Source organism: Penicillium pulvis (genome assembly GCF_028828015.1).
Source record: "Penicillium pulvis strain IBT 33274 chromosome Unknown contig_12_segment0_segment0, whole genome shotgun sequence".
Taxonomy (NCBI): Eukaryota; Fungi; Ascomycota; class Eurotiomycetes; order Eurotiales; family Aspergillaceae; genus Penicillium; species Penicillium pulvis.
In genome coordinates this window covers 3,033,687-3,058,778 of record NW_026643072.1, presented here as the reverse complement: position 1 = coordinate 3,058,778, position 25,092 = coordinate 3,033,687, and the positions used below count along the sequence as shown (strand labels likewise).

General features: G+C 49.3%; 9 protein-coding genes across 9 annotated transcripts; 3 read left to right on the top strand and 6 right to left on the bottom strand.

Annotated features, from left to right (window-relative positions):
* Positions 1–419: 419 nt before the first annotated feature.
* Positions 420–1,454, bottom strand: N7503_002358 (uncharacterized protein; the record flags this gene model as incomplete). The annotated part of the gene is made up of 1 exon (XM_057061905.1): positions 420–1,454. The coding sequence occupies one exon, from the start codon at positions 1,452–1,454 to the stop codon at positions 420–422; it is 1,035 nt and encodes a 344-aa protein (XP_056925867.1).
* Positions 1,455–2,370: 916 nt separating this feature from the next.
* Positions 2,371–3,889, bottom strand: N7503_002357 (MFS transporter; the record flags this gene model as incomplete). Its single annotated transcript, XM_057061904.1, has 4 exons — positions 2,371–2,426; positions 2,497–2,670; positions 2,767–3,600; positions 3,685–3,889. The coding sequence occupies 4 exons, from the start codon at positions 3,887–3,889 to the stop codon at positions 2,371–2,373; spliced, it is 1,269 nt and encodes a 422-aa protein (XP_056925866.1).
* Positions 3,890–6,251: 2,362 nt separating this feature from the next.
* N7503_002356 (cytochrome b-c1 complex subunit 6 family protein) lies at positions 6,252–7,074 on the bottom strand (the record flags this gene model as incomplete). The annotated part of the gene is made up of 3 exons (XM_057061903.1): positions 6,252–6,316; positions 6,418–6,540; positions 6,771–7,074. 3 exons carry the CDS (start codon positions 7,072–7,074, stop codon positions 6,252–6,254), a joined length of 492 nt encoding a protein of 163 aa, XP_056925865.1.
* A 492-nt stretch (positions 7,075–7,566) lies between these two features.
* N7503_002355 (GRAM domain-containing protein) lies at positions 7,567–8,430 on the bottom strand (the record flags this gene model as incomplete). The annotated part of the gene is made up of 3 exons (XM_057061902.1): positions 7,567–8,085; positions 8,158–8,329; positions 8,420–8,430. 3 exons carry the CDS (start codon positions 8,428–8,430, stop codon positions 7,567–7,569), a joined length of 702 nt encoding a protein of 233 aa, XP_056925864.1.
* A 1,089-nt stretch (positions 8,431–9,519) lies between these two features.
* Positions 9,520–11,908, top strand: N7503_002354 (putative glycerol-3-phosphate acyltransferase Sct1; the record flags this gene model as incomplete). Its single annotated transcript, XM_057061901.1, has 4 exons — positions 9,520–9,693; positions 9,759–10,353; positions 10,408–10,676; positions 10,730–11,908. 4 exons carry the CDS (start codon positions 9,520–9,522, stop codon positions 11,906–11,908), a joined length of 2,217 nt encoding a protein of 738 aa, XP_056925863.1.
* A 1,650-nt stretch (positions 11,909–13,558) lies between these two features.
* N7503_002353 (undecaprenyl diphosphate synthase family protein) lies at positions 13,559–14,838 on the top strand (the record flags this gene model as incomplete). The annotated part of the gene is made up of 2 exons (XM_057061900.1): positions 13,559–13,783; positions 13,891–14,838. The coding sequence occupies 2 exons, from the start codon at positions 13,559–13,561 to the stop codon at positions 14,836–14,838; spliced, it is 1,173 nt and encodes a 390-aa protein (XP_056925862.1).
* Positions 14,839–15,162: 324 nt separating this feature from the next.
* lys9 (saccharopine dehydrogenase (NADP+, L-glutamate-forming)) lies at positions 15,163–17,168 on the top strand (the record flags this gene model as incomplete). Its single annotated transcript, XM_057061899.1, has 10 exons — positions 15,163–15,214; positions 15,322–15,375; positions 15,521–15,630; positions 15,691–15,721; positions 15,781–16,011; positions 16,062–16,069; positions 16,122–16,177; positions 16,233–16,888; positions 16,952–17,010; positions 17,073–17,168. 10 exons carry the CDS (start codon positions 15,163–15,165, stop codon positions 17,166–17,168), a joined length of 1,353 nt encoding a protein of 450 aa, XP_056925861.1.
* Positions 17,169–17,756: 588 nt separating this feature from the next.
* N7503_002351 (AHA1 family protein) lies at positions 17,757–19,079 on the bottom strand (the record flags this gene model as incomplete). The annotated part of the gene is made up of 4 exons (XM_057061898.1): positions 17,757–17,775; positions 17,951–18,609; positions 18,718–18,800; positions 18,857–19,079. The coding sequence occupies 4 exons, from the start codon at positions 19,077–19,079 to the stop codon at positions 17,757–17,759; spliced, it is 984 nt and encodes a 327-aa protein (XP_056925860.1).
* Positions 19,080–19,923: 844 nt separating this feature from the next.
* Positions 19,924–23,977, bottom strand: N7503_002350 (uncharacterized protein; the record flags this gene model as incomplete). Its single annotated transcript, XM_057061897.1, has 3 exons — positions 19,924–23,444; positions 23,505–23,893; positions 23,970–23,977. 3 exons carry the CDS (start codon positions 23,975–23,977, stop codon positions 19,924–19,926), a joined length of 3,918 nt encoding a protein of 1,305 aa, XP_056925859.1.
* Positions 23,978–25,092: the final 1,115 nt, after the last annotated feature.

Genomic DNA, 25,092 nt, shown 5'->3' with positions numbered 1-25,092 from the left:
GGCGCAGTGCAAAGCCGCCTTTTAACTGGATCGGGGCTTGTTGAATAGCTGCCCCGCCAACCTTACCCGGTCAGGCGATGTCGCCCCTGGGCTAAAAAGTCTCAAAAGGAAATTCGAGATCAATGGTCGGTTGCGGTCATGAGCCGCGCGGAGACCAGTCTCCTCATCCGTCACACCACGACCCTCCTTCATCTTACAACTGCCCCTTATTTTCTCTCACCAGATGATCGGGTCTATGAGTAGTACATACTCAGAACTTGACTTAAATCTTAGTTGATGTATCATGTTTGATATTTTCAATGATATCATATTCGGTCATGAGTCTGTAGATTCTTTTAATCCAACCTATCCAGGGGCTAGATGATAGAAGCTGTGTTCATACAACACCAAAAAAAACCAGGCTATTTTGACCAATGGAGCTACTGCGTGTCCGGGGGTAGCCGGCCACGTTGTGTCTCGGGCATTCCTGGGCTAGTACCGCCTACTCCATCCGTCCCCACAAATCGGAGGATCCATTCCCGTACCTTGCGAACCTTCTGCGGCAGATCGCCCTGGACATTGGTCGGAACCTTGTCGAGCTCACCCGCATCCGTCGATGATCGGTGCAAAAGGTCGACTTGGGTCATTCCTCCACGAAGGCTCTGTCCGTAAACCTGATCCCGGAACGAGCTAAGCCCCACAGTACGCAAAAGAACAATGTCTTGAGGTCGAAGTCGAGCCAGGGACCGGCCAAGCCCATAGGTTTTCTCGGCCTTGGCTGCCGTCTGATCGGCTGATACTGAAACTGGCAGCCAAAAGTTGACGCCAAACCCGGCTCTTGTCTCGTCACCCACCACTAGTTCAATGATATCGAGTTCTTTTTTCCACTGCCGCGTTATCACACGGCGGGGTGGATGAACTGCAATGACCCCGACAACTAAATTGACTGATATTGTCTGTGGAACAATGGTCTGCAGATCTCTTGCCGTGGGGATGTCCTTCAAATCCCTCAAGGGGCCATTCATTCGAAAGGGTGGTGACAGAAGTAATTCTTTGCTTGGTGAATCAGCGGCCTCAATGCTGTCCAACTCCTGTGTCAGGTTCTCTTGTGACTCTGACCCAGATATCTCTGAGGCTTCATGGATGGCAAATGAATGGTCGTAGAACTGAGACAAAGTCGTATCATTCCCATCGTTTGTTACGCTGTCAGCATTGATGAGCTGATGGGATGTCAGGAAGTTTGGGTCCTTGGGTCCCCAGTAGAATGCATAGTGATCATCCACGGTGTCTGTTGACAGAGGCTGAAGAACTCTCCATTTGATAGAGTCCTGGTTTAAATAGGCCTGATGTTCGGTTCTGGAATTGGTGTCTGCATTGTGGAATGGGGGCACTGGCGCGTTTAAAAGCTCGTCGTGATCCCAGTCCAGATTGCCAGGTAGCGGGGCACCCACCAGGAAAATCATTTTGGGGGCCATTTTGATTCGGTTAGGAGCTCCAGCCTACTTTATCGTATCCCCAGGCCTATGGTTCAGCTGCGCTGATGTAGTGGATGCCAGTGACGTCCCATGCTTCCTTATCGTTGTCGTTCCCGGAGATTTCCACAAATGGTCTGGTTGGCGTCAAAGCAGGATCCAGTAAGAGCCGTCGTTGGTGGCGAATTGATCTAAGCAGTAGCTACCATAGCCTTCTTGTCAATGTGGTGGGAGTTTCAAAATCTAAAGTCGGTACAGTCCGAACCATAAATCCAGGCCTTTGATTATATCATCATTTTGGCGGGCTGTAATTGTAGATCTAATTCTGCAGCTTTACGGTTGTTGGTAGAAACCCTTTTTTCCCTGAACACAGGCGCGAGTTTCGTAATATCACAGTGATTAAAACATCCTAAGTGTCTATAACAATAGGCCACGTTACTTCTGTGAAGTAAGTGCGTGGCATGCGTGCCAAAGCGGCAAAGCGGCAATATCGTAGATTTGAGAGAAATAGCAGTAAAATCAAGAAACCAAAAAGTGGTCTCACTAGATGAAGAGCGCAAAAAACTTGTGATAGCAAAGTTACGTTGGTAATAGTAATATTGGCTTAATGGCCGCTGGCAGGAGGTCGAGCAGCTCGACGTGTAGGTGATGGAGACTCGCAAGACCAAGCTTGGCGAAGGTCATTCCGACCTGTTTGTAAGCATGGCCAATCTGGCCTTAGCGTACCGGAACCAGGGTTGTTAGGCGGGTGACCATTGGTCATAGACAACTCTAATCTCACAGGCCCATATCTATAGAAAACGCAATTCATTTTGAGTCTCATAGAGCACCTACCTATCTCCAACCGCCAGCTGATTAGGTGCAGGCCCGCCAGAGCTGCCGCTCACCCCGTGAATAGACTCAAAGATAACCATTGTATTCACTTCATCTCGAAATACACTAAAGCTAGAGCACCACACACAGCACAAATTGTTGCTACAAGGGTTCGAATACCAGTCAGACTTGCTCTGATTTGTTGGAGGGACTTTCCACATATTTCACTTACCGAGGCAGGTATTCATGTAATAATACCCCATCGTTTCGGTGATAGTACCCGACAAAATCGGTCCAATGAACATGCTAAACGTCCAGCTCATATTTGTCAGGGAAAATGCCCGTGAATATCCACCGTTAGGACCGAAGATTGCTGGTTGCGTTTCCTGTAGCTCGGTCACGACGTCTAGTGGATAAGAGAAATTATTAGCACAAAACCCACGAATATACACGAATAGAAAAGAGATAGATAGCATAGCTTCGCTGACCAAGGAATACTTACTGGTCATCTCGATAGTGCCACAACCAGTGACAAGCGTTCGAACAATACCCAAACTGATAATGGTGATTGTGTAGATCTTTTGGTCTGTTTGCTCTGAGCTCAGGAACGGCAGACCTTCGGGACCGGCAGCACCCAGGAGCCATAATAGAGGGGCATGAGCGAGAAATCCGATTCCAGACGGGATTTTCGTGCCCCAGCGGTCTTTTATAGACCCAGTGATGGGGGAGAGTAATAGTGTAGGTAATGTCAGGAGTACAAACATCAAGCTTGTCTGGAACGGCTCCCAGCCAAAGGTTCGAGAGACATATAGAGGCAGGGTAGTGTCGAAACAGGCTAGGGTGAGACTGATGGTTGCATGACAGGCCATTGAAGTAAGAGCACGAGGATTACTTAAAATAACCTTGTAGAAGCTTTTAGCAGCTCGCGATGTAGAGCCATTCTGCTGTGAAATCCGTTCCGGATCAAGCTGAGTAGGTGGAGGTCCGGATAGAAGGTTGGATGTCTCATCCGGTGAGCTAGTGCCAGATCCCGATGCGCTTTCAACGTCCTTTATCTCATCTTTGGGTTTCTCAATCATCAGACACCGCATGATCGCATCAATGATGAGGAGAGCAACTGCTGTAAGCCAGGTCGGCCAGTATCCAACAATTCCTATTAGCGTGCCCGATACAATAGGACCAAACAAGATCCCGGAGATAAAGAAAACGGAGATCGTAGAGATAGTTCGCGACCTATTCTCAGCCTCGACAGTGTCCGCGATTGTTGCATAGCCAATAATCCATGCTGCATTGCCGGCGAAGGCCTGCACCACACGTCCGAAAAGAAGCACTGGCACTGTGATAGAAGCCTATTAGCTATACCTCACCACAACTACGATGAGGAGATAAGGAAAATGAAAGAAAAAAAGCGATGGCATACAGGATGTGGCAGCAGCGACAATGATTGTCCCTATGATCTCTCCCATTAAAGAAAGCAGTAAAGGACCTTTTCGCGAAGAAAATTTGTCTGCCAAATTACCGATTATTGGCCCAGATATGAAGCACACCAAAGCGTGGACCGAGAGTGCAGCTGATGTGACATCTTGAGTCTTGGATGGATCGAGGTGAAGACGATTCTCGATCATGTATGGTAGTAGAGGGACGATAAAACTGTATAAAAAATTTTCTGGAAAACATTAGTGCATGTCACTTCAGGAGCCTGTATGAGCTACTTCGCACAAACCTGAAAATAAAGCTAGCGTTATACAAGTCAGGATAAAGAAGTTTGACGAGCGCCATCCGTGTCCCAATGGCTTTGCCTCGAGTGATGCCACATTTTCGCGAGATAAAGCCATGTGGGACAATAGAACCGTCGTCCCTCTATGCCTTTCAAGGTTATTCGATATAGGGGAAAGAAAAGGGTGGCAGAGGTGGACAGACGGCAACGACGAATATGTGGTGGCAGGGGAAGGAAGTTCGACGCGATCAAGGAATCTCCTGCTCCACTATCGCTCTCTCTGTCCACCCCTAAAACTGATCTTCAGGTCATTATGTCTTCTATCATCTACCCTATTACTGAGCGGTGTCAGATAAAAGCAGGGTCCTATCTACCTAGAGTGTAATATCCATCTTGCATTCACGCAGCTAAAAATAAAATTAAATCTCTTATTGCGGCCGCTATACCCCCTATGACGTACCGCGTTTCACGCTGCGCGGCCGCCTCACAGGCCATTTTTCCGCGCAGATAATCATAATATGTCCCAAACTAGATAAGTATACGCTTACACTCATTAGCTACTAATATTATATACTCAATCTAGCCAAGAATCAAGTTGCGGCGACCGGCGTCGACGCTGTTGGTGTCTTTAGATTGGAAACTCTGTCAGTGTGATACCAGGTTACCGAAAACGCATTTCATGTCGATATAACTGTAGACGTTCATAGCAGAAGGCTTTGTTAAAGGTCGCGACGAATTTGCACCACCGGCATTTGAGTTTCGCGTTGACCCTTGTGGAGCAAATAACAGATCGCGTCCGTTCAGTCTAGTCCATGAACAACAGTGCCCTTGACACAGTCCTAGATGTAGGAACAAAGGGCCAGATATTGCAAAACTTTGAAGACTTCATGATAAGTAGTACCAATGGAGGGAGCATTTTATCAATAGTCTATGGGAAGAGTTTCTTACGGTTCTATAGAAAGGATTGTGGGAAATACCGGTTGCTAGTTCTTCACGTCCAATATGCGATGTTTTAACTGCCAAAACCACGCCGAGCTGAGTAGATAGTCCCGATGGCGACGTATCCAGCAATGTACAATGCGATACCCAAGTAAATCATTCGAGGCCACCATTTGATCCCATCGATACTGAGCACCGTGGCCCAAATGACGATGGCAATACGATCAAGCTAGTATGCCACCGTCAATGCACATATATTGGTATAAAGAATTACGTAGGCCTGAAACTGCATAATTTCTGGTAAGATTCCAGACAGTGCTGACAAAACCCAGCTCCAAATCGTGGCCCAAATAGCGAACTAGGTAAACGAGTGAGGAGATACCGTTCTGCAGAAAGGTCTGAGCAAATCAGAAGATAATGCAGCCTGCCTGCTCCAGTCACCGTATATCAAGCTTCCTCTTTGCGATGAAAAGAAATCGCCTCATAACTGGACCGCAAAAGTCAATGATAGATAGCTCGAATCAATCATGCGACAGTACCCAATATGATATAGGTGTAAGACCCGAAGAATAAATTATAGCCTGATCACACCCTACAGAGCGCAATGAGATAGCACGAGCTGTAGTTGGTTAAAAATTCATAGTGAGATTCACAAGGAAATATTTCGCTCTGTGACGGGGTAGCGAATCTGCTAGGAGACTTGAACGATCTAACCAACGAGGATGAAATGCCTCCACCTCGATTTCCTCGATGCAATTGTGGGCGGTGATATATCAACAACCATTGCTATGGCTGGAGTGCGGGTCATATCTCCAGAGCTAATGCCCGAAGTCCTGGGAGATCTACGTCGTTGTGGTGGGAAATTTCAAGTTTTAACCGATACTGGATTTATGGAGCAAAAGCATGGAAAAGAGAACTATATAAGGTCCGTCCGAACAGATGAGATTCGTCTTAAAAGCAGAAAATAAAAACACAAGCACAGTTCGAATAGGCGGAAGACCAGCTATCTGTACATGCAAGGCAGAGAGAAAGAAAGGATATCTATTATGCTTTTTTTTTCTCTTTTCCCATTGGTTTCTTCCTCCCTGCCTTGAAACACCATATGCGTACAGGGGAGAACGCGAAATGAAGGCCTTCATTCCGGTAACCCCGTGCTCTCAAACCAAGGATATTGTCGGCAGATCGTCAGAGCATAGAAGTGACAATCATCAGAGAAACAGAAACAGGATTAGCTTTTGACACTGTGGCATTGCTCATGTCATTACCAAGAGAGCATTGACATGAGATATGGAGAGAAATCGCGCGCCAAAAGAATGAACCCGGCGATCCGTTTACTTAAGCTCACGCCAGAGCTTGGGGGCAGCGCAAGCGGTGACACAGTGGGTGAGGTGGAAGACTAAGAATTATGTTAGTCACCGGGAATCCGGATGGAAACACCCTCATGAAATCAGACAAAGGCGGATTTCATGGAGCATTTCATTGCTTTCAAGAACTTACACTCCTCAACACAGTCCTCCTTGGGACCCTTGAAGTCCTCATCCTCCTCCTGGCGGGTGACGCGCTCGACACACTCGTCGTAGTGGTGCTTGTAGGGGGCGCACTGGGCGGAGTGGGCGCACTCTGGAAGAACGATAAGTTAGTTGCGAATACATAGAAGAGAACCGAGATGGCATGGAGCCAATTGCGATGCCATTGGAGCCTACGGGACACGCGGATGAATTCGAATGCCTCGGGCGACAATGCGAAACAGCCAGCCGACCGCTGACACGTTGCCATGACACAAGGGTCGCTGTATCAAGCACAATTGCAAATGCAGCAGACTCAATGGGATCAAAACAGGAACCACTCACCCTCCTCGAACTTGGGCTTGAGGTCCTCAGGCTCCTCCTCCTCTTCCTCCTCCTCTTCTTCCTCCTCCTCTTCCTCCTCAGCCTCAGCCTCGGGCTCCTCCTCAGAGGCCTCCTCGGACTCTTCAGCGGGGGTCTCCTCAGCGGACTCGGTCTCCTCGGATGACTCTTCGGTGGTCTCCTCGGTCTTCTCGGCGGGCTCGTCCTGGGGGGTGGAGGACTCAACGTCGGCGGCGGGAGCCTCAGCCTGGGCCTCGGTGAAGCCCAGGGAGGAGTAGACGTCAGAGAAGAAGTCGGCGAAACCCATTGTGACTGTCAATTGAGGGGACAGGGACCGGTAGAGATGGTGGGTATTGGAAGGTAGGGGTTGATGATTGAGTGTTGGTTTTCCAAGCTCGGACTGGAAAATCGGGACGCCCCGGCGCTGAGCACAATTGTACCGCACGTGATTGGCTACTGGCTTTCGCTGACTATGACAACGATTTATTAAGTTACTCCGGAACGATCTCAATGTCAATGGGATTCGGTTAAGCCATACTCGATATGTCGCTTTGTTCTCTTCATTATATTGCTAATTTTTGAAATCACTACCAGGCTGAGCCAATGCAACACCCTATTACGGTCACGCTCTAATTGCCGCGCATGAACCTCACCGCACTCAAGTCTTAAAACGGAAGGTCTTATTATACATGCTTGTTTCCCGGCTTTGCATCAACAGAACTCAAGCAAAAATTGAAGAAGGGTCCTCGAATTTGCTATTCATGTCTCGCGATGCTCAGATCAGATTAATTCAAGTGGATTATGTGGCCCGTCGCAAACGTTCCTCCAAGGCATCGGCTACACTCTGTTGTTGAACTTCTTCATATCCTGGTGGAGGCTCCATAGGCTCGGGTCCAATGACTGATGCTCGTTGATTGTTTGCTGGTGGGTTTGATGTGTGGGTAGGAGCAGCAGATTGGCTACTATTGTTCGAACCCGGGCCCTCGTAGGCTGGCAGCTCCTCCAGATGCACCCCAGCAAGATCCACACCCTGTAGTCCCCGAGCACTCTCGCCTGAATTTTCCACCGCCTGCTCTAGTCGTTCTCTGATCCGTTCAAAGTTGGTGTGGAAATCGAACGCGCCACCTTCTTTGAAGGTCACCTTGATCTGGACGGCTGGAAGAGATGAGGAGATGCCTCCTCCAGCGACGGGTTTAATGAGTGCAGTCCAGACATTGGGACCAAAAAATGGGGCGGAAACGTGAGAGTCGCGGACGTTCAGTAAAGGAGACGAGAAGGATTGAAAGTTGTCAAGCGCTTGGGAAGGGAGGTAGATTATCTGTTTAGGTCGACCAGCGGTCAGTACTTTGGCTACATGGGAACCACGAAAGGAAGGGGAGGAATGACAGACCCTTTGGTTGGTAAGGTAAATGCAGCCGGCGCTACTCTGAAAAGACAGCGCCTCCGGGCCCTTGTACCCGGATGGCGGCGTTAGCGCGAGGGTGGTGCGCGGAGGTGAAGTGTATATCAAGCGTTCGTTGGGAAGGCGGACGAAACCTTCTTGGTCATGAAGCATCACCCAGCTGTAGTCTCCGTCAGTTTTTGTCATCCGCTTATCAGTGTATCTCGGTGATTCGAGTACTCAGCAGGGGGAAGGATAAGCATGCACGTACTTGATAGACATTCTGACTGGCGGTCATTCCACTGCACTGATTGCGCAGAGATGCGGAGAAGGCAAGATAAGAAGGTCAGGATGGGGAGATCCACAGAAGGAGGTTTCAGGTTCATGTATGCCCAAGAGATGATTTCAGGGTCTGAAACCCTTGGTTATCCGGTGTCGCGGAAGGGAGAAAATCATCCATCTGCGGGGCAAGCGGGGAAGTTCTGCAAAGATGACTGGTCTTCCAAGGTATTATGTCCGGACTTTCTTTTCTGATTGACTGATACCAGGTGGTATACTGTATTTCTTTTGGGAGAACAAATCATATACTAGATCCCCCCAAAAAGCCTAACTTTCCCGATAACTCAACCAGCTACAGATATACTCATCATTCCCCCGCTCTATCGTAGATCCCCGCGCCTGAACGCAGGAAATTTCCATCTCGGGCTTAGACGGATCTGCCTCAACAATTATAGATGCATATAAACCGTTGGGCATTATGGCCCCAAAAGAATACTTTTGTGTCCTTGTCAAGATTCTTCCATTAAATGGGTACCCACATATATGATAACATAGTCCTGGTATGCCCTGGTGGAGACTATGAGAATATAGAATTGGCCACTGGCCCCAGTCCACAACGGGTATCGTATGTTTTGGGTAATGAAAGTTCCGTTGCGCACAGAACTCACAAATCAGCATAAAACCCTAGATAAGTCCCCTATAGTCGTGTGAGTGGATTCTTGTTCTAGAAGCGTCCGAAGGGGAGCGAACGCGCTAAAGCCGGATCCCCAAACCTTCCGGATTTGATCAGGTTTATTTGTTCCCCCCTAACTTTTTTCCTCTTCACTCCACTCTTGTCCTTGAGTGTTTTCTGTATTCTTCTATTTTACTCTCCTCATCATTATTGTGTGTGGCGTAAACGTCGCTGCATAAACAGAATAACTACTTGGTGGGGCCCAAAGAAAAAAAACTAAGCTCCCTCTACCGACGTCAGGTTCCGGCGGGTCCAAGCTCGTGCAGCTCACCTGCAACTTCATGTCAACGCCGTGGCCTTCCCACTGATTACGCCCACTTGAGCCTCCTGGAACCATACACCGGGTTCAAAACGGCGCCATGGGCAAGCAACAGACAAAAATCCCACCCCTCATTGGGTGGCTGTACGATCTGGTGCTCTGGTCCTTCTCCGTGCTGATCGACCTCTTCTTCCGCGAGGTGCACCCGCGAGGATCATGGAAAATCCCTCGTCGCGGTCCCATTATCATCGTCGCTGCCCCTCATGCGAATCAGGTATGTCACTATAACCCCCGGGGGTTGACCCAGATCATGCAGCTAACTAAGCCCCTTCCTTACAGTTCGTTGATTCCCTCGTCCTCATGCGCGTCATTCGCAGCGAAGCGCACCGTCGGATTTCATGGCTGATCGCAGAGAAGTCCTTCCGACGCAAGTTCATCGGACTACTTGCGAGGGGTATTGGAACGCTCCCGGTGGCCCGCGCCATGGATAACTTGAAACCCGGAAAAGGCACGATCTACCTACCCGATCCTGTCAACGAGCCGACCCTTTTGCGAGGCGTGGGAACAAACTTTGAAGACCCGACATTTGAAGTGGAGGGTACAATTGCGCTGCCAACCATCAATGGAACCTCACACAGCACGGCTATAGCGGAAATCCGCGGACCAGAGGAACTCGTCCTCAAGAAGCCTTTCAAGCATAGGGATGCATTGATCCAGCTTACAGGAAGACAGGATATTGGTAAGGATGGTAAATTCTCGGGTGATGCGGCAGATAAGAACTCGGACTTTGAGGGCACCAAATTCAAGGTTGCGCCACACGTGGATCAAACCGCTGTCTACGAAGCTGTCTTCGGGAGATTGAATGCTGGCGGCTGTGTGGGAATCTTCCCAGAAGGTGGTAGCCATGACCGTACCGAGTTACTCCCTCTCAAAGGTAAGCTATATGTCACTTCTTTGGCCAATGTGCTTGCTGACTAAATGTTCTTAGCTGGTGTGGCTCTCATGGCTCTTGGTACTCTGGCGGACAATCCGGATTGTGGTCTGAAGATTGTGCCCACTGGCATGAACTATTTCCATGCCCATAAGTTCCGCTCTCGCGCAGTTATTGAATTTGGCAAGCCGATTGAAGTCCCCCGGGAATTGGTAGAGCAGTTCAAGAAAGGCGAACGTCGTGAGTCTGTCGGCGCCCTCTTGGATATCATCTACCAAAGTCTCGTCGCTGTCACTGTTACCAGCCCTGATTATGAAACACTCATGGTAAGACATGTTTATTTTGGTGATTTCGAAGAAAAAAGTCTAAAAAATCCTAGGTCATTCAAGCAGCACGTCGCCTGTACAACACCAAGGGAAAGAAGCTTCCTCTTCCGATGGTCGTGGAGCTTAATCGTCGACTCGTAAAGGGATACGCACATTTCAAAGATGATCCACGCATTGTCAACCTCCGGAAATCTATCGTGAACTACAACAAACAGCTTCGCATTTTAGGTATCCGAGACCACCAGGTTGCATACGCCAAGTTCTCTATTTTGCAGGTCATTGCTACGTTGATCTATCGCTTGGGCAAATTGGTTCTCCTGACGATTGGAACATTGCCTGGCTTGCTTCTTTTCGCCCCTGTCTTTGTTGCAACCAAGTATCTCTCGATCAAAAAGTCAAAGGAAGCTTTGGCTGCTTCCACTGTCAAGCTCCAGGGCCGGGATGTTATGGCAACCTGGAAGCTTCTAATTGCACTTGCATTTGCTCCGGCTGTCTATGCATTCTACTCTGCAGCATTGACTTACTGGACCTATCGAAACCGAGTGCAGGGCTTAATTCCTGACTGGGTTCCCCTCTGGCTGGTTGTTATGATTGGCATGGTTCTCTTCCCCACCATTACCTTCGCTGCCCTGCGTATTGGTGAGGTGGGCATGGATATTGTCAAATCGCTTCGACCACTGGTTCTTTCTCTGAACCCTTCGTCGGCCAATACACTAGTGAAACTCCGAGAAAAGCGGGCTTCTCTTGCCCAGCAGGTCACGGATGCCATTAACACCATGGGTCCTGAGCTATTCCCTGACTTTGATGCTGCTCGAATTGTCACGGATCCGTTCCGTGAGGTCAGTTATGAAGGTGCCGCCGATGAAGAGCAGGAGGATAAACAAGTTGGTGAGACCGTAATGAACCATACCTCGCCGAGCGCGGAGCCTCTGCCTCGGAATGAATCCTTCCATAACCTGGCCAACATTGGCTTCTTCTCCACAAGACCGCCAAGCCGCAACCGCAGCCGCAGCAGCTCCGCGGCACCCCGTCCTGGCTCTCGGCATGGTCTTAAACCGCTCAGCCCCATGACCGCTAAAGACCCATTGGAGGACGTCAGCTCGCGGATCCGAGATGCTATGAGAGAGCGCGGTGAACGACGCCGCCGCCGGAGTGAAGATGGAAGCTGGGATATGGCTAGTTCGGGAACAAGAACCCCGTCTAGCGGCGATGAATCCCGAAAAGATCTATGACCTGCTATGACAGCTACTGTTTGAAGTCTAATTCTGATACGTACTTTCTTGTGCGGCAATATTGGGTGTCGGAGACTTGTGACTCTTTCCTGTTCCTTAGTGTATATATGAGATATCCCATGTGTTTTGTTTCACCTTTGAGCTATGCATTCCTACCTGCCTTCAGTACCTTAACAAACCCTACAAAACACAAAGAATCGGAATTTTAGGGCCAGACGGCTACTGCATACTTCGTACCGAACATTGTGCCACGATGACATATTGCAAATTAAGCTTGATGGTTATAACCAAACCTTATACCCCTACCGGGGTATACGGTGACCAACATTGGAACTATAAAATTGTCTTGCTTTTATGCTTTAGCTATTGACGTAGTGGATCATAGCATCCTGATCATATCATTTGGGTGACTTAAGTAAAAAAGGTTCCACTTGCCAATCTGCTGCTCGTTGACCCTGAGTTTGACCGTCACCCACTATCTAGAAAAGCCCTCTATTATCGTTTATTATGACTTCCAGTCCTGTGAGGCCATCGCCTTCATTTGCAAAGCTTAGGCAGGGGCCGGTCTTTCTCAACTTTTCACGCTTATGGAAGCGCGTTACATTCTGATTATTTACCATCTTCCTCTTGAGAGAATTCGAACGCTGTCAATGATCCTAGTGTAAGACTTCGCATCTTAGAGACTTATCTTGCTAGCCACGCCATCACTACTGCCCGTATCGTCATCATCTGTCCTATTGTCACTACTGTTACTATTGCACCTACTGCCCATTTTGTCCTTACTGCACATGCTGCAACTGACTATCCTTATTCAACATGAAAGCTCTTGTCATTTGATACTTTCAGAATATTACTCGAATGGCACTGAGCAAGCACTATCCGATGGATTGCGATAATTCCTTTTTTCCTACCATATAATGGTACCAACGATGTACCAGCTGTATAGATCGGGATGATGATAAGTCGTGTGTTAGAGCTGCTCGCCCTGCGAGTGCTCTATTATCTATTAAAAGAACAAACCAAGACTTCACAAATATTGTTTATCGAAAAAGTGTATTAGCGTCGAGGTCAAAGTAATCTAAAATGATTGAGGCTTAATATTAATCGAAGATCCGGAATTGCGGGGAAAAGCACTTTATCGGGCTTGGACTTTGGTGGCGCGGAGTGTTCAACGGATACTCACTAGTCGAAAAAGAAAAAAAAAAATTCAGATCAAACCGCTTCTGTAGAGTGGATTTTCCTTTTTAATTTTCTACATGATAAGCTTGCAAAAGCAAATGAAAACAACGTCATATCTAAGGCTTTCCATACACCCCTGCCAGGTGCCAAGTGCTGTAAAATGTAATCAAAATACAATACATATGAGCCAAGAATTTAGTAAAACTAGTGCAGGAAAATAGTGCAGCCTGGCATCGCCTCAACGTGTTTGTTCCTTAACGTTCTATACGCTCAAAGCGGAATTGTACGGGGGTTGATGGCCTAGTCTAGCCCGCATAACTGACCACGTCTCCCGTTGCATCACGTCCCACGCTTATACGAACCTCCTTCCGCCTTGACATCCTTTTACTGCCCAGTTTTCCCTCAGATCAAATTCGCTTCGATTCTCCCAACCCCTTGAGCTGTGCGAGCCAGGTCAAGTACGTGCTCATTATGGCGGGTTCAATGCACTTGTCGCGACTCCGGAACTGGTTCCTTGCCTCTCCGCCAATCGAGTTCGCCATCTCGAACCTCAAGGAGCTCCTGGTTGGCGCACTCCGCCAGGGCCCGATCCCTCAACATGTGGCTTTCGTCATGGATGGAAATCGCCGGTTTGCCCGATCGCATGGTATTGAGACGGTCGAGGGACACAATCTCGGTTTTGAGGCACTGGCAAGGGTAGGTCTTCCCTTCCCCCAACAAGCTGATCCCAGCAGCTTGGTGTCATGTTTCCCATTCAGCTGGAAGAGCTTCGCCCATACTAACCTACTTCTGCCTTCTTCTAGATTCTAGAGGTCTGCTACAAGAGCGGAGTGAAAGTCGTCACCATTTACGCCTTCAGCATCGAGAATTTCAAGCGCTCAAAATTCGAGGTGGATGCCCTGATGGATATGGCCAGGGTGAAACTTTCACAAATGGCGCAACACGGAGATCTTTTGGACCGGTATGGAGCCAAGGTGCGCGTTCTTGGCCGACTCGATCTTCTCAAGCCCGACGTCCTGGCCGCCGTCAACAAGGCAGTTGAGTCCACCAGTCGCAACGGCGACTGCGTGTTAAACATCTGCTTCCCCTACACCTCACGCGACGAGATCACCACCGCTATTCGTTCGACTGTGGAGGATTACAGTACGCCTCTCCAAGCCAACGGCGTTCCTCGGACCCCCTTCTCCGAATCCCATATCAGACATAATATACGTGCCCAGACCCAGGGGTCTAAAACACTAGATTCACAGAGTGACTCTGGATCTACATCGGCGGAGTCTTCTCAGGAGGATGATTCGATTCTGCGGAACGATCGCCCCAACCGGTTCTATGAATCCGGCTCCTCTTTCTCGTCCTCTGCTACTCTTCATCTTGATAAGAATGGATCTCATGGTGATAAGCCGGCTTTCATGTCTCCCGAAACGATTTCGCGCCAAACCCTCAATGATCATATGTTGACCAAGGGCACCCCACCGTTGGATCTCCTTGTGCGGACATCGGCCGTGGAGCGATTGAGCGACTTCATGCTCTGGCAGTGCCAAGAAAACACCGAAATTGTCTTCTTAGACGTCTTGTGGCCCGAGTTTGACTTGTGGCATTTCTTGCCGGTGCTTCTTGGGTGGCAGCGACGTATATCCAAGTCCCGAAAAAACCCTGACGCCGAGGGAAATTTTGCCGGTGACAATGCAGAATCCAGCGAAGAGGATTTAGACTCCATGGTGTTACGACAGAACAAGCTGAAAGCTATCTAGCTTACCTTTCTTTGTCTTCTTTCTGTCTCTTTCCTGTATTCTTTCTCGCATTCAACGGAGTTTGGTGTTTGAGTGACTCTCGACTTGTCATATATCCCAGCATTAACAGCATTATTTTCGATACACCTTATCCAACTGCTATATAGTTAAAACATCACTGTTATCTATAAAAGGTCTCTCAAATTTCCTAATTCAGTCCCCGGTTCTGCATTAGTAAACCCCCGCGCCGATACCGGCCACGTGACGGGGTGACTCAAGCACACAGGGAAAGTTCAAGTTCCTCACTCTGATTCTCCATCTATCTATATCTCAATTGAATTCAAGATGGTCGCTCAAATCGCTGGTTCTAAGGTCCTCCTCCTGGGTTCGGGCTTCGGTATGTTCCCCTCCCTTCCAATGCCCATATCTTCTATGACTGCCCCGCAATGCCTCCGCTCCAACACTGTTCCAAAGTTCACTTGCTCACGTATTGATTCTTTTTAGTCACCAAGCCTACTGTCGATGTTCTCGACAAGGCTGGCGTTCAGGTCACAGTCGGTACGTGCCATTGACCCCAAATTCGCTATCTGGTCCTTATGCCAGTATCGCCGAATTACCCCGCCATATCCCGCGACAGCTCGAAGATACCCTTTACACACCGCTGCAATGCTACAGTAGCTGATCATAAGTCTGTGTCAATTAGCCTGCCGTACTCTCGAGAGTGCCCAGAAGCTTGCCGCTGGCTTCAAGCACACCAAGGCTATTGCCCTTGATGTCTCTGACGCTGCTGCTCTCGACAAGGCTAACAGCGAGGTAAGGACCAAGCCAGATTGCGGTCGGGCGATTGCGGTGGAACTAATTATCTTATTCTAGCACGACCTTGTCATCTCTTTGATTCCCTACAGTAAGTACAATTCCATATCTGATTGGTGGTCTACAAGAAGTATGCTGACGCGATAATAGCCTTCCACGCCCTCGTTATCAAGTCGGCTATCCGTACTAAGAAGCATGTCGTCACCACCTCATACGTCTCCCCCGCCATGGAGGAGCTTGATGCTGAGGCCAAGGCTGCTGGCATCACTGTCATGAACGAGATTGGTCTGGACCCCGGTATTGACCACCTTTACGCTGTTAAGGCTATTGCCGATGCCCACGCTGCCGGCGCCAAGGTCACTAGCTTTATCTCCTTCTGCGGTAAGTGTTCACATATTCCTTGAATTGACAATCATTGACAATCTTTACAGGTGGTCTTGTAAGATGAAATCCAAACTATCCGCCCTATGACTTACTAACGGTTTAATTAGCCTGCCCCCGAGGCCAGTGGAAACCCCCTCGGATACAAGTTCTCGTGGTCCAGCAGGTGCGAACAGACAGCATTACGTGCCAAACTAAATAGAAAAGCTAATTGCTTACAGGGGTGTCCTGTTGGCTCTGCGCAACGCTGCTCGCATTTACCGCGAGGGCAAGATTGTTGACATCGATGGCCCTGATCTCATGGCCAACGCTAAGCCCTACTACATTCTCCCCGGTTTCGCCTTCGTCGGGTACCCCAACCGTGACTCTACTCCCTTCCGCGAGCGCTACGGAATCCCCGAGGCTCAGACCGTTATCCGCGGTACTCTGCGCTATCAGGGCTTCCCTGAGTTCGTCAAGGTCCTTGTTGACGTTGGTTTCCTGAAGGACGAGGCCAACCCCGTATTTGAGAGCGCCATCCCCTGGAAGGAGGCTACCCGCCAGCTTTTGGGTGCCACCTCTTCCTCCGAGAAGGACCTCGCCTGGGCCATCCAGTCCAAGACCGCTTTCCCCAACAACGAGGAGCGTGACCGTATCATCAACGGTTTCCGCTGGATTGGTCTGTTCTCTGATGAGCCCACCACTCCCCGTGGTAACGCTCTCGACACCCTCTGCGCTGTCCTCGAGAAGAAGATGCAGTACGAGGAGGGCGAGCGTGACATGGTCATGCTGCAGCACAAGTTCGAGATTGAGAACGCTGATGGTTCCAAGGAGACCCGCACTTCCACCCTGTGCGAGTACGGTAACCCTGCCGGTTACTCTGCCATGGCTAAGACCGGTAAGTTTCGCATTCGAAAAAGAATAAAAATTAAGAAAGGATTCTTATACTAACTGTACTTAGTCGGTGTCCCTTGCGGTGTTGCCGTGAAGCAGGTCCTTAACGGCACCATCACCAAGAAGGTATGTTTGCAGCTCACTTGAGTTCACCTTGAATAATTTCACATAACTAATCTTTAAACCAGGGTGTTCTCGCTCCCATGACCATGGACATCTGTGGCCCCCTCATCAAGGAGCTTAAGGAGGAGTACGGTATCGAGCTCGAGGAGCGCACTCTTTAAGTGTCTTAACTCGTATAAAAGCTAGTATTTAGCTAAAAGTACAAAGAATGATATAGATCATGATTGGATGTTACTAAAGTTGGCCAGCTCACATCACGTAAACCTTTGAATCTCCTGTCTTACCAGATCCATAAGCATTATTTAACAGAGTGTATCTAGACCGTTGCAGTTGAAAGTCTTTCGGTGACAACATCTATTCTATCGTGAGATAGATCAGTTCTTAATTTCATTATCATAGGCATCACTTCCTCTATCATAGCATCATCGCAACCGTCCAATAGATTGGACTAAAGAGCCGAACAAGGTCCAAACAATCCAAGCAAACACAGGATTTCAAGAGACAGACATAATATGACGGAAAACCGGAGCTAGCTTCTAGTTATGGGGAGCTCTCCCAAGAAAGCTCCACCCACTTTCCAATGCCATGTCCTAGTAAGGACCAGACCCAATACGATGTATCGAGACTGTTATAAGCTCTTGTTTCTCATATTTTTCGTTGTTTTTCGTGTTGCAGGCGTGAAAATAATGACGGCCGACACGCATTTGCAGTTCTCTATATATCAAACTTTTGAACTCTGGCCGAGATGTTTAGAGAATAGTGCCAAACCTATAGCGAGAAGAATCACAAGGAATGTCGTTAGTAAATTTTTTCCAAAGAAGGATCGAGATTTGGATGTTGATCTGGACATGAACGACCCGCATTGGTCAAAAGACAACGAATAAAAGGGGACGGCGGTAGCGGGAGACAAAGGAAGGGTTGAAGGGTGGAAACGAGAGCTTACCCGAAAGTCTGCTTCATGCTGCGAACGTAGTACATATCCCAGTTTTGCTTGGTGACATCCTCCTGTCCAACGGGGACGCCGGACCACTCGACGCGCAGCTGAGTGACACCATCAACGTTGTTCTGGTCGAAGTTGATCTCGAGAGTACTGAAGTGGCCAGCGGGCCACTGAGCCAGACGCCAGGTCTGCACAATCTGCTTGGGGGAGTCAAGCTTAACGAACTCTCCAGTCACGTTGCCGTCGAAGATGGCAAACTTGCCACCGACGTGGGCGCCCTCGAACTGGCGAGGCGGGCCACGGGTGAAAGCGGCGAGGCGCTGGGGGTCGGTGAAAGTGATAAAGAGCTCCTCGGCGGTAGTGCGGAACTCATCTGAGGCGGTCACGGTGGTGGTGTTAATGGCGACATTGCCGGTGGATGTGGTGGTAGTTGCGGTGGTGGGAGCGGCCTGGGGCTTGTTGGCCTGGGGGTGGACAGGGACCGCGGGGAAACCCTTGGAAGGGTCGACACCGGGGGCGTGCTGGATGTCCTTTGCGTGCTCGGTGATGAGGGCACCGCAGAGCTTGGCGAGGGCCACACGGAGTTGAGGGATAATCTTCGAGCGGACGAGGTCCTTTACGGACTGCTTGGAAGCAGCATCGGCGTAGTTCTCAATCTCGAACTAACAAGACACAGAAAAATTCCGTTAGTTTTGGGAGCTTGGTTTTCTCTAGCTGGGCCTTCCCCTATGTGTGGAAGGGGGCCTTTGGGCGGGTACAAGGGAACATACGACGTACTCATCTTCCTCGGTATCATGGGCTACCTCGGGGATGTTGATGGAACCGCTGACCTCCTCGCCGTCCTGGGTCTTACCTATAAACAGTCTCAGCTGCCAGGATCGGTCGGAATTCAAGTGGATTTCTACAAACCTGAATACTCTAGCGACAGCTTGACATCGAACAGGGTAATGACCTTGCCCTTGCGCTGGCTGACGTCTACGTCGCCATTCATCGACAGAACCTTGTCTACTTTGGCGGAAACACCACCTTCCTCGGCACTGATGACAGTCAGGTGCTTGTCAAGGTACTCCTTGGCCCAGCCAGAAGCGTCCTTGTTCACCCAGTGCCAGTTGTTGGGGTTGTGGAGAACCATGATGAATGTGGGACTATTAAAATGGGAAAAGGAAAACTCTGATTTGGGGACGATGTGATTTTGCGAGAGCCGAGTTGCGAATTCGGTGCTTCTCCTTCTTCAATTCTCTCTTGCTTCTCCGGGGAATATCCAACCGAATCTAAAAGGTTCTTGAAAGAAATTTCAGGTTAGCGGAATGATCGCAGAAATTTCATGTGGAGGCGAAGTAGAGGAGACAATTGCGCGAAGCAATTATGCCACAAATATCAGGTCACGGCTGCGTATGCCGGACGGTATACTGATCAACATAAACAAGGGAACAATTCCTCGTCGTCTGACTGGTGCCAGCTGGTATCTCATCATTTGAGCAGACCCAGGATAGCTCAAGCCCATGAGGGCTTGAGAAGAGCCCGGGTGAAGAATAAGAATTCTTCATTGGAAGGGTGCAATGCAATTCGAAATAGCAAAAGTTACTCACAATTTCAAGAAAAGTCCAGATAAACTTCTGGACGGAGTGATTGAAGGATGATGAGAAAGAGAAGAGGGACGGAAGAGCGACGGATATTTGAGTGATTGGGGACGGAACACTCTAGAAAGAGAAGTCACGTGAAATAGTGGGCCCTGCCATGGAAGAGGATTAGTATACACCCAGTCGGGCACTGCTTTAATTAATTATTCAGGAGACACTAGAAACATGGGGATACTAAATTTTCATGCCCAAATCTTGGATGGATAAAGCTCTTTGGATTGAACATACTATGTACCCAAACCCGATAAATGGGCAACGAACGAATGGGGGATATCACAAATCTCAAGCTAAAATATATATGTATAAGAAGAAGCATGCATCTTTAAAGTTGGTGACTCATTCTTGTTCCAATCTCTCCAAGTCTTCCCATGCATCTTCACTTATGAGTTGTTCTTTGACTCTTCCTCGTAAAACTTCAATTTGACTTCCAAGAGCCTCTGTCCATTGTCCTTCAACAGTGGCCACCTTGTCCTTCAGATCCGTGGTAAGAGAGACCTCTTCATCTGCTCGGGTCATCTCTATGATCTGACGGACCGTCTCCTCAGACTCTCCACGCTGAATCCTTTCTGCTTCCGTAAGATTGCGATTGGCTCGCATCATAGCCGACCGGACCTCATGTAATAAACAGAGAAGATTCGTCTGGGACTCGATGTACTGATAGCTGGACTTCTCGGCATGCGAGAGCAGCGAGTAGAGATATTGCAGCGGATGCGCATGGTAGCTCGGGTTCTCTTCGTACTCGTTTGCCGGAATCTGAACTTGGAAGCCATGCAGATTTTCAGGGACCTGTTGTATCAGAGCGAGGAGTGAAGGGGCAATATCCCAGAAGGCTGAGAGTTGCTTCTCGACGCCGCGGACAACATTCTGTTCGATGATATTCAGGAACGATTCAAGACGGGCAAACGCCTCGGTCTCGTACTGCACACGTCGATCTAAGGAATCCTTCAAGAAGAAGGCTTGTGTTTCGCGGAGCTTGTCTTCGTTCTTGCTTTGCTTGTATGGCAACAGAGCTACCATTTTGTATTTATCATCGCGGCCGCTGACAAGATCAAATGCTTCTCGGTGTAGTTGCTCGCGCGCCTCGAATAGCCATTTAAGCTGCGTAAGTTTCTCCAGTAGCTCGGGCTTCTCGTCGCCTTCTTCTTGCGTCTGATCAGGTGTCTCATGCTGTGCATCGTCAAAGAGCTTACTGCTCAGCTCATCAATGCAAGATGTGGCTTTGTCGATACGGTCCGTGATTATGGCATGCATTGGTTTCAGCACCATTTTTTGATAGGATTCAAGCTGGCGCTTTGCTAATTCGCCTTCGCGTCTCTGTTCTTCAACTATCATGGCCGCTTCGGCCTCAGCAGCTTCCGCAAAGGTGAGACTGCCTTCTTGGATTTGGCTTTGGATATTAGATTTGAAATGGCGACGACCCGCTTGAACTTGCTCCTGGTTTTCTTGAGTCATCCTCTCAACATCCATCTGATAACGCTGTCTGGTGGACTTAATCTCAGAGATGTCAGTGATGGATCGAACCGTCGTCCGATAAGACACAAGGTCTGGATGTCCGTTGTTGACTGCTGGGTAGTGACGTGGATAGGGCGGAGGTAAAGTAACCAGCCGTGAGATGTCCAGCTTTTGGTTGCCAATGAACTGTTCATATCGGCGCTCGGCGCCTGCACTGGGGTACTCGCTCTCTTCTTCATGCCAACCGACCTTCTCTGGCGGATATTCTTCTGGTCCATAAGCTGGGTATTGGTCTGTATAATTTGCACCCGTATCATCAAGCTTAGATGGGGTCCGCTCCTGGTCCCACTGCATGGCATCCCGAGCCAATCCCATATACTTGGACTCACGCTTGGAGCGCCGCACACGTCTTCCGTCCCCTTCGCTACTAGATCCAGTCTTGGATTCCCACCAGCGACTGGGAGCGCGACCTCGCGAGCTCATCTCGTCGTTGCTCATATTGAGACTAGCAATAGGGGACAGACAAGGCTGATAGTTATTCCACCATGCAGAATCCGGTCTCCCGGGTCGATTCGAAGGAATCTCCAGCATCGGAGCAGGTCTGACCGGGTTTTTCGCAGGTTGAACGGGGCGTTCAAACAGCTTACTATGCACACTTTCGGCATCAAACGACCCAGAATCCCAGACTGAGGCATACCGTCCACGCCGGATTTGCGATTCAGCGATCATATATTGTGTGAAAATCTTCAGGGCTTCCGCCTCAGTTGGAGCAGCGGCCTCTTCCTCAATAAACTTTCGGTGCCGCTGGATAGCATCTTGCATGAAATCGGTATCTTGCTTAATGATAGATTCTAAGGAAACTGACTGCGTTGCCTGTTGCAATGGGACTCGACGCGGTGATAGTGGCTTCATCATAGGGGTACCATCATTCGGCATATGCAAGATATGCGAAATTGGACGATCCTCCCGAGTGCGAGAAGAGCCTCGAGTGCGTGGCTGTGGTTGGAACTCCTTGCCAGAGCCCAGCGGAGGAGTGGGAAGTGCCTTTGGTGGTATAGGCTGGGGTGCCTCTGTAGGATAGGCGGACGAAGATTCGCCGTTGGGCGAGAACGGAGGAGTATGCGCGAATGCAGCAGATGACGCACTAGGTCCAGGAGCTGGACTTTGTTCCAGCTTGGGCGAAGAGTAAGATGATTGGTCGGTGAAAAGGCCCCCAGAGCTTGCTCGAGACCGCGAGGTAGCGAATTGTGCCTCCGAGGGAAGACTCCGTGCACTTTTGGGAGTAAATCTCGACGATGAAGGCTGTTGGGTTGGATCTGGAGAATTTCGCGCTTCTGGGAGAATCAAATTCGACGGTTTGATCTGTTCTAAAGCATCGGCCCAGGGGTTTCCACTGGAAGACACGGCGCTCATATCGTCGAATGTCTGACTCTGCCGATTTCGACGCTCAATCCGCCTTTCACGGATACCCTTGGCACTTGGGTCCCGGACTGCCGGGCTACGAAAAAGACCGCCACTACCTGGTGTTCTTTGGTTCTCGCGTATCTTGCCGTTGGAATCAAGATATTCAGCTCGGTCAGGTGCTGAAATTGCTTTTGTGGTGTCAATATGCAATGGCTCATCGCGACTTGGCCGACTTTTCAAGTATTCCTCATCCACCCAGTCAGCAGGCGTCGGTGGAATACTCCCAAGACCAGTTCCCATCAAAGGTGGTGGTCGAGCCCTACTTCTGACCGGACCTTGAGGTGTTCTTGCGGAAGAGGACTCCGATGACCCGCTCACACTAACAGACCGCACGGTAGGAGGAGGGCCTGGCGGTGGCGGTGGAAGTGGCATACCCGGTGCCCATCCACTGTTCGATGGAGAGCGATTTCTCGTTTGACTTTGTTCTCTTGAGGGACCTGCACTGCTGACCACTGCACCCGCAGAGGCAGCTCTTCGCGATGTAGGTGGCCTCGAAGGTGCTTCCAATTGGCCAGAAGAAGGTCCCGGTAGTTGATCTCTGATAGCTGGCGATGGCATAGCTTGCTCATAAGACGAAAGGGAAAATCGAGCCCTGGAATGAGATTGAGCGGCATGGTAAGGCACACTTTGATTACCGTCAATTCGACTGTGCGAGACTGATCTGGAGCCCTGGGTGCCCTGTGGTGGAGGCGGAGGTGGCAACTGGTGATGAGACTCGGTGTCGGTCGTGTAGACCATAGAAAGCGGACGAGGACGATGTGTTGAACGTCGTGGATATTCAGGATTTGCATTGAAGTCTCCGTTCCTGGGAGGGTTCTGGGGTGGCGTCACTGAAGGCGTCACCGAAACATTAGGGCTGGGGGATCCAAATGCTCCTTGTGATAGTCGATTTGGATTGCTCGGAGGTGAGTATGGCGGGGGTGGTGGTGACAATGATTCCTCTACGTTTCGTCAACATAAGACCTATCAATGTATAAATTCTATAACAAAGAGAAACCAACCTGTATGAGGTCTGGGCTGGGGCGCAACCCTAATTTGGCTGCTTTGATGAGGATACTGAGCTTGTGCAGCGGTAGGGCCAAGGGGTCCCCAGTCTTGTGGATTGTAAGGGACACCATAGTTCGCCGTCTGTCTAGAGGATGATGTGGACCGAGCGTTTGCTGGAGATGGAACGCATGGAGATTGGGTATGAATAAACGGACTCGAAAGCGAAGTTGAAGATAAAGGAGTCGATCCGTGGTGGAATTGAAGTCCGCTTAATGCAGTCGTCAATAAAGGCGGCTGCACCGCCTGATCTCGACGACCTGGTGAGGGTTGATTATTGTTGGCAGCGGCCGACGACCAGCCAGTGTACTGCTGTTCGTCGCCTGCATGACTTGGAGCCATCCAACTAAGCACAAGTCAACATCATGAGCTCTTTGTAAATTGTGAAGCGAATATTAAGAGGCTCAAGCAGGTTAACGCACCTGTTCATCCTGGGACTATACACCCATCAACACACCGTTCAACTCGAGGCCATAATAGTCCCCAGGAGATCAAGAAATGCAATCGTGAAACCAACAAAAACAAAGAAAAAAGGAAAAAGACGAGGGGCCGGATTCAACGATTGTAATTCACAAAGCTTGAAAGAGAGAACTCATCCAAACCCTAGTCCGTAGGGCCAATTAGTGCCGACCCAGGCGCATGGCACGCTATCCACAGGGGGAGAAGAGGGGGCCATGATCTATATTTGGAAGCACAAAGACCTTTCAGCAGAGCCAGAGCGGACTTGGAAAGTGATGGTCGAAGCGGGGAATCTCATATGCACCCTGAGGGTTCTCATCACACACGGCCCAGGTTCAGCGCTTATCATCCATGCTTACTGGTCCTATGCCGCTAGCCCCACACCCTCTGACCAGGTGAGCAGCCAATCGGCCTGCGCATCACATCAAGGTCAGAAATTTGGCTTCTTCCTTCACGAAAAACCGACCAGGAGCATAGGCTGTTTCTAAAATAAAACAGACACGACGGATGTACACTGCAAGATTTACAATCCTTCACAGGTGTGATAGGCAGAAAAAAGATACTTTTGTGGAATAGCTTGCATTTATAATCATTTGAGTCCTAACTACTGCACACTAAATGGGCCTCGTGGACCTCTGCACTAGACCTCGCCCGGAGACCGGCACAAGACGCGGCTTAAAAAAATCCCTGTTCACTGAATCCAACGTTAGTTTGGATTTTCACAAAGGTGATTAACAAGAAAAGCTTGTAAACAAGGTGTCAGATAATATGCCCTGTCACAGGCGGTAGTCATCAATTGAAAAATTCCTTATGTTGACCGTCGTGATAATAAAGTAAATCATCATATAAAAGGGGGGAGAAAAAATCAAACGTGCGAACAGAAAAGACAAGCCAACTTACATTAGTGACTGAGAAAAAGAAGCGATGCTGTCGAAGTGATCAGTTTCATGTCGACACTATTCAAGACCGATCAGTATCGAGCACTGAATGGACATGGGTGACAATCATGAATTGATTGGTGATAGTTCAGGCATGACGATCTCGTCAAAGCCAGTGGCTCGGACATATGCTTGTCTTTTGTTTTCG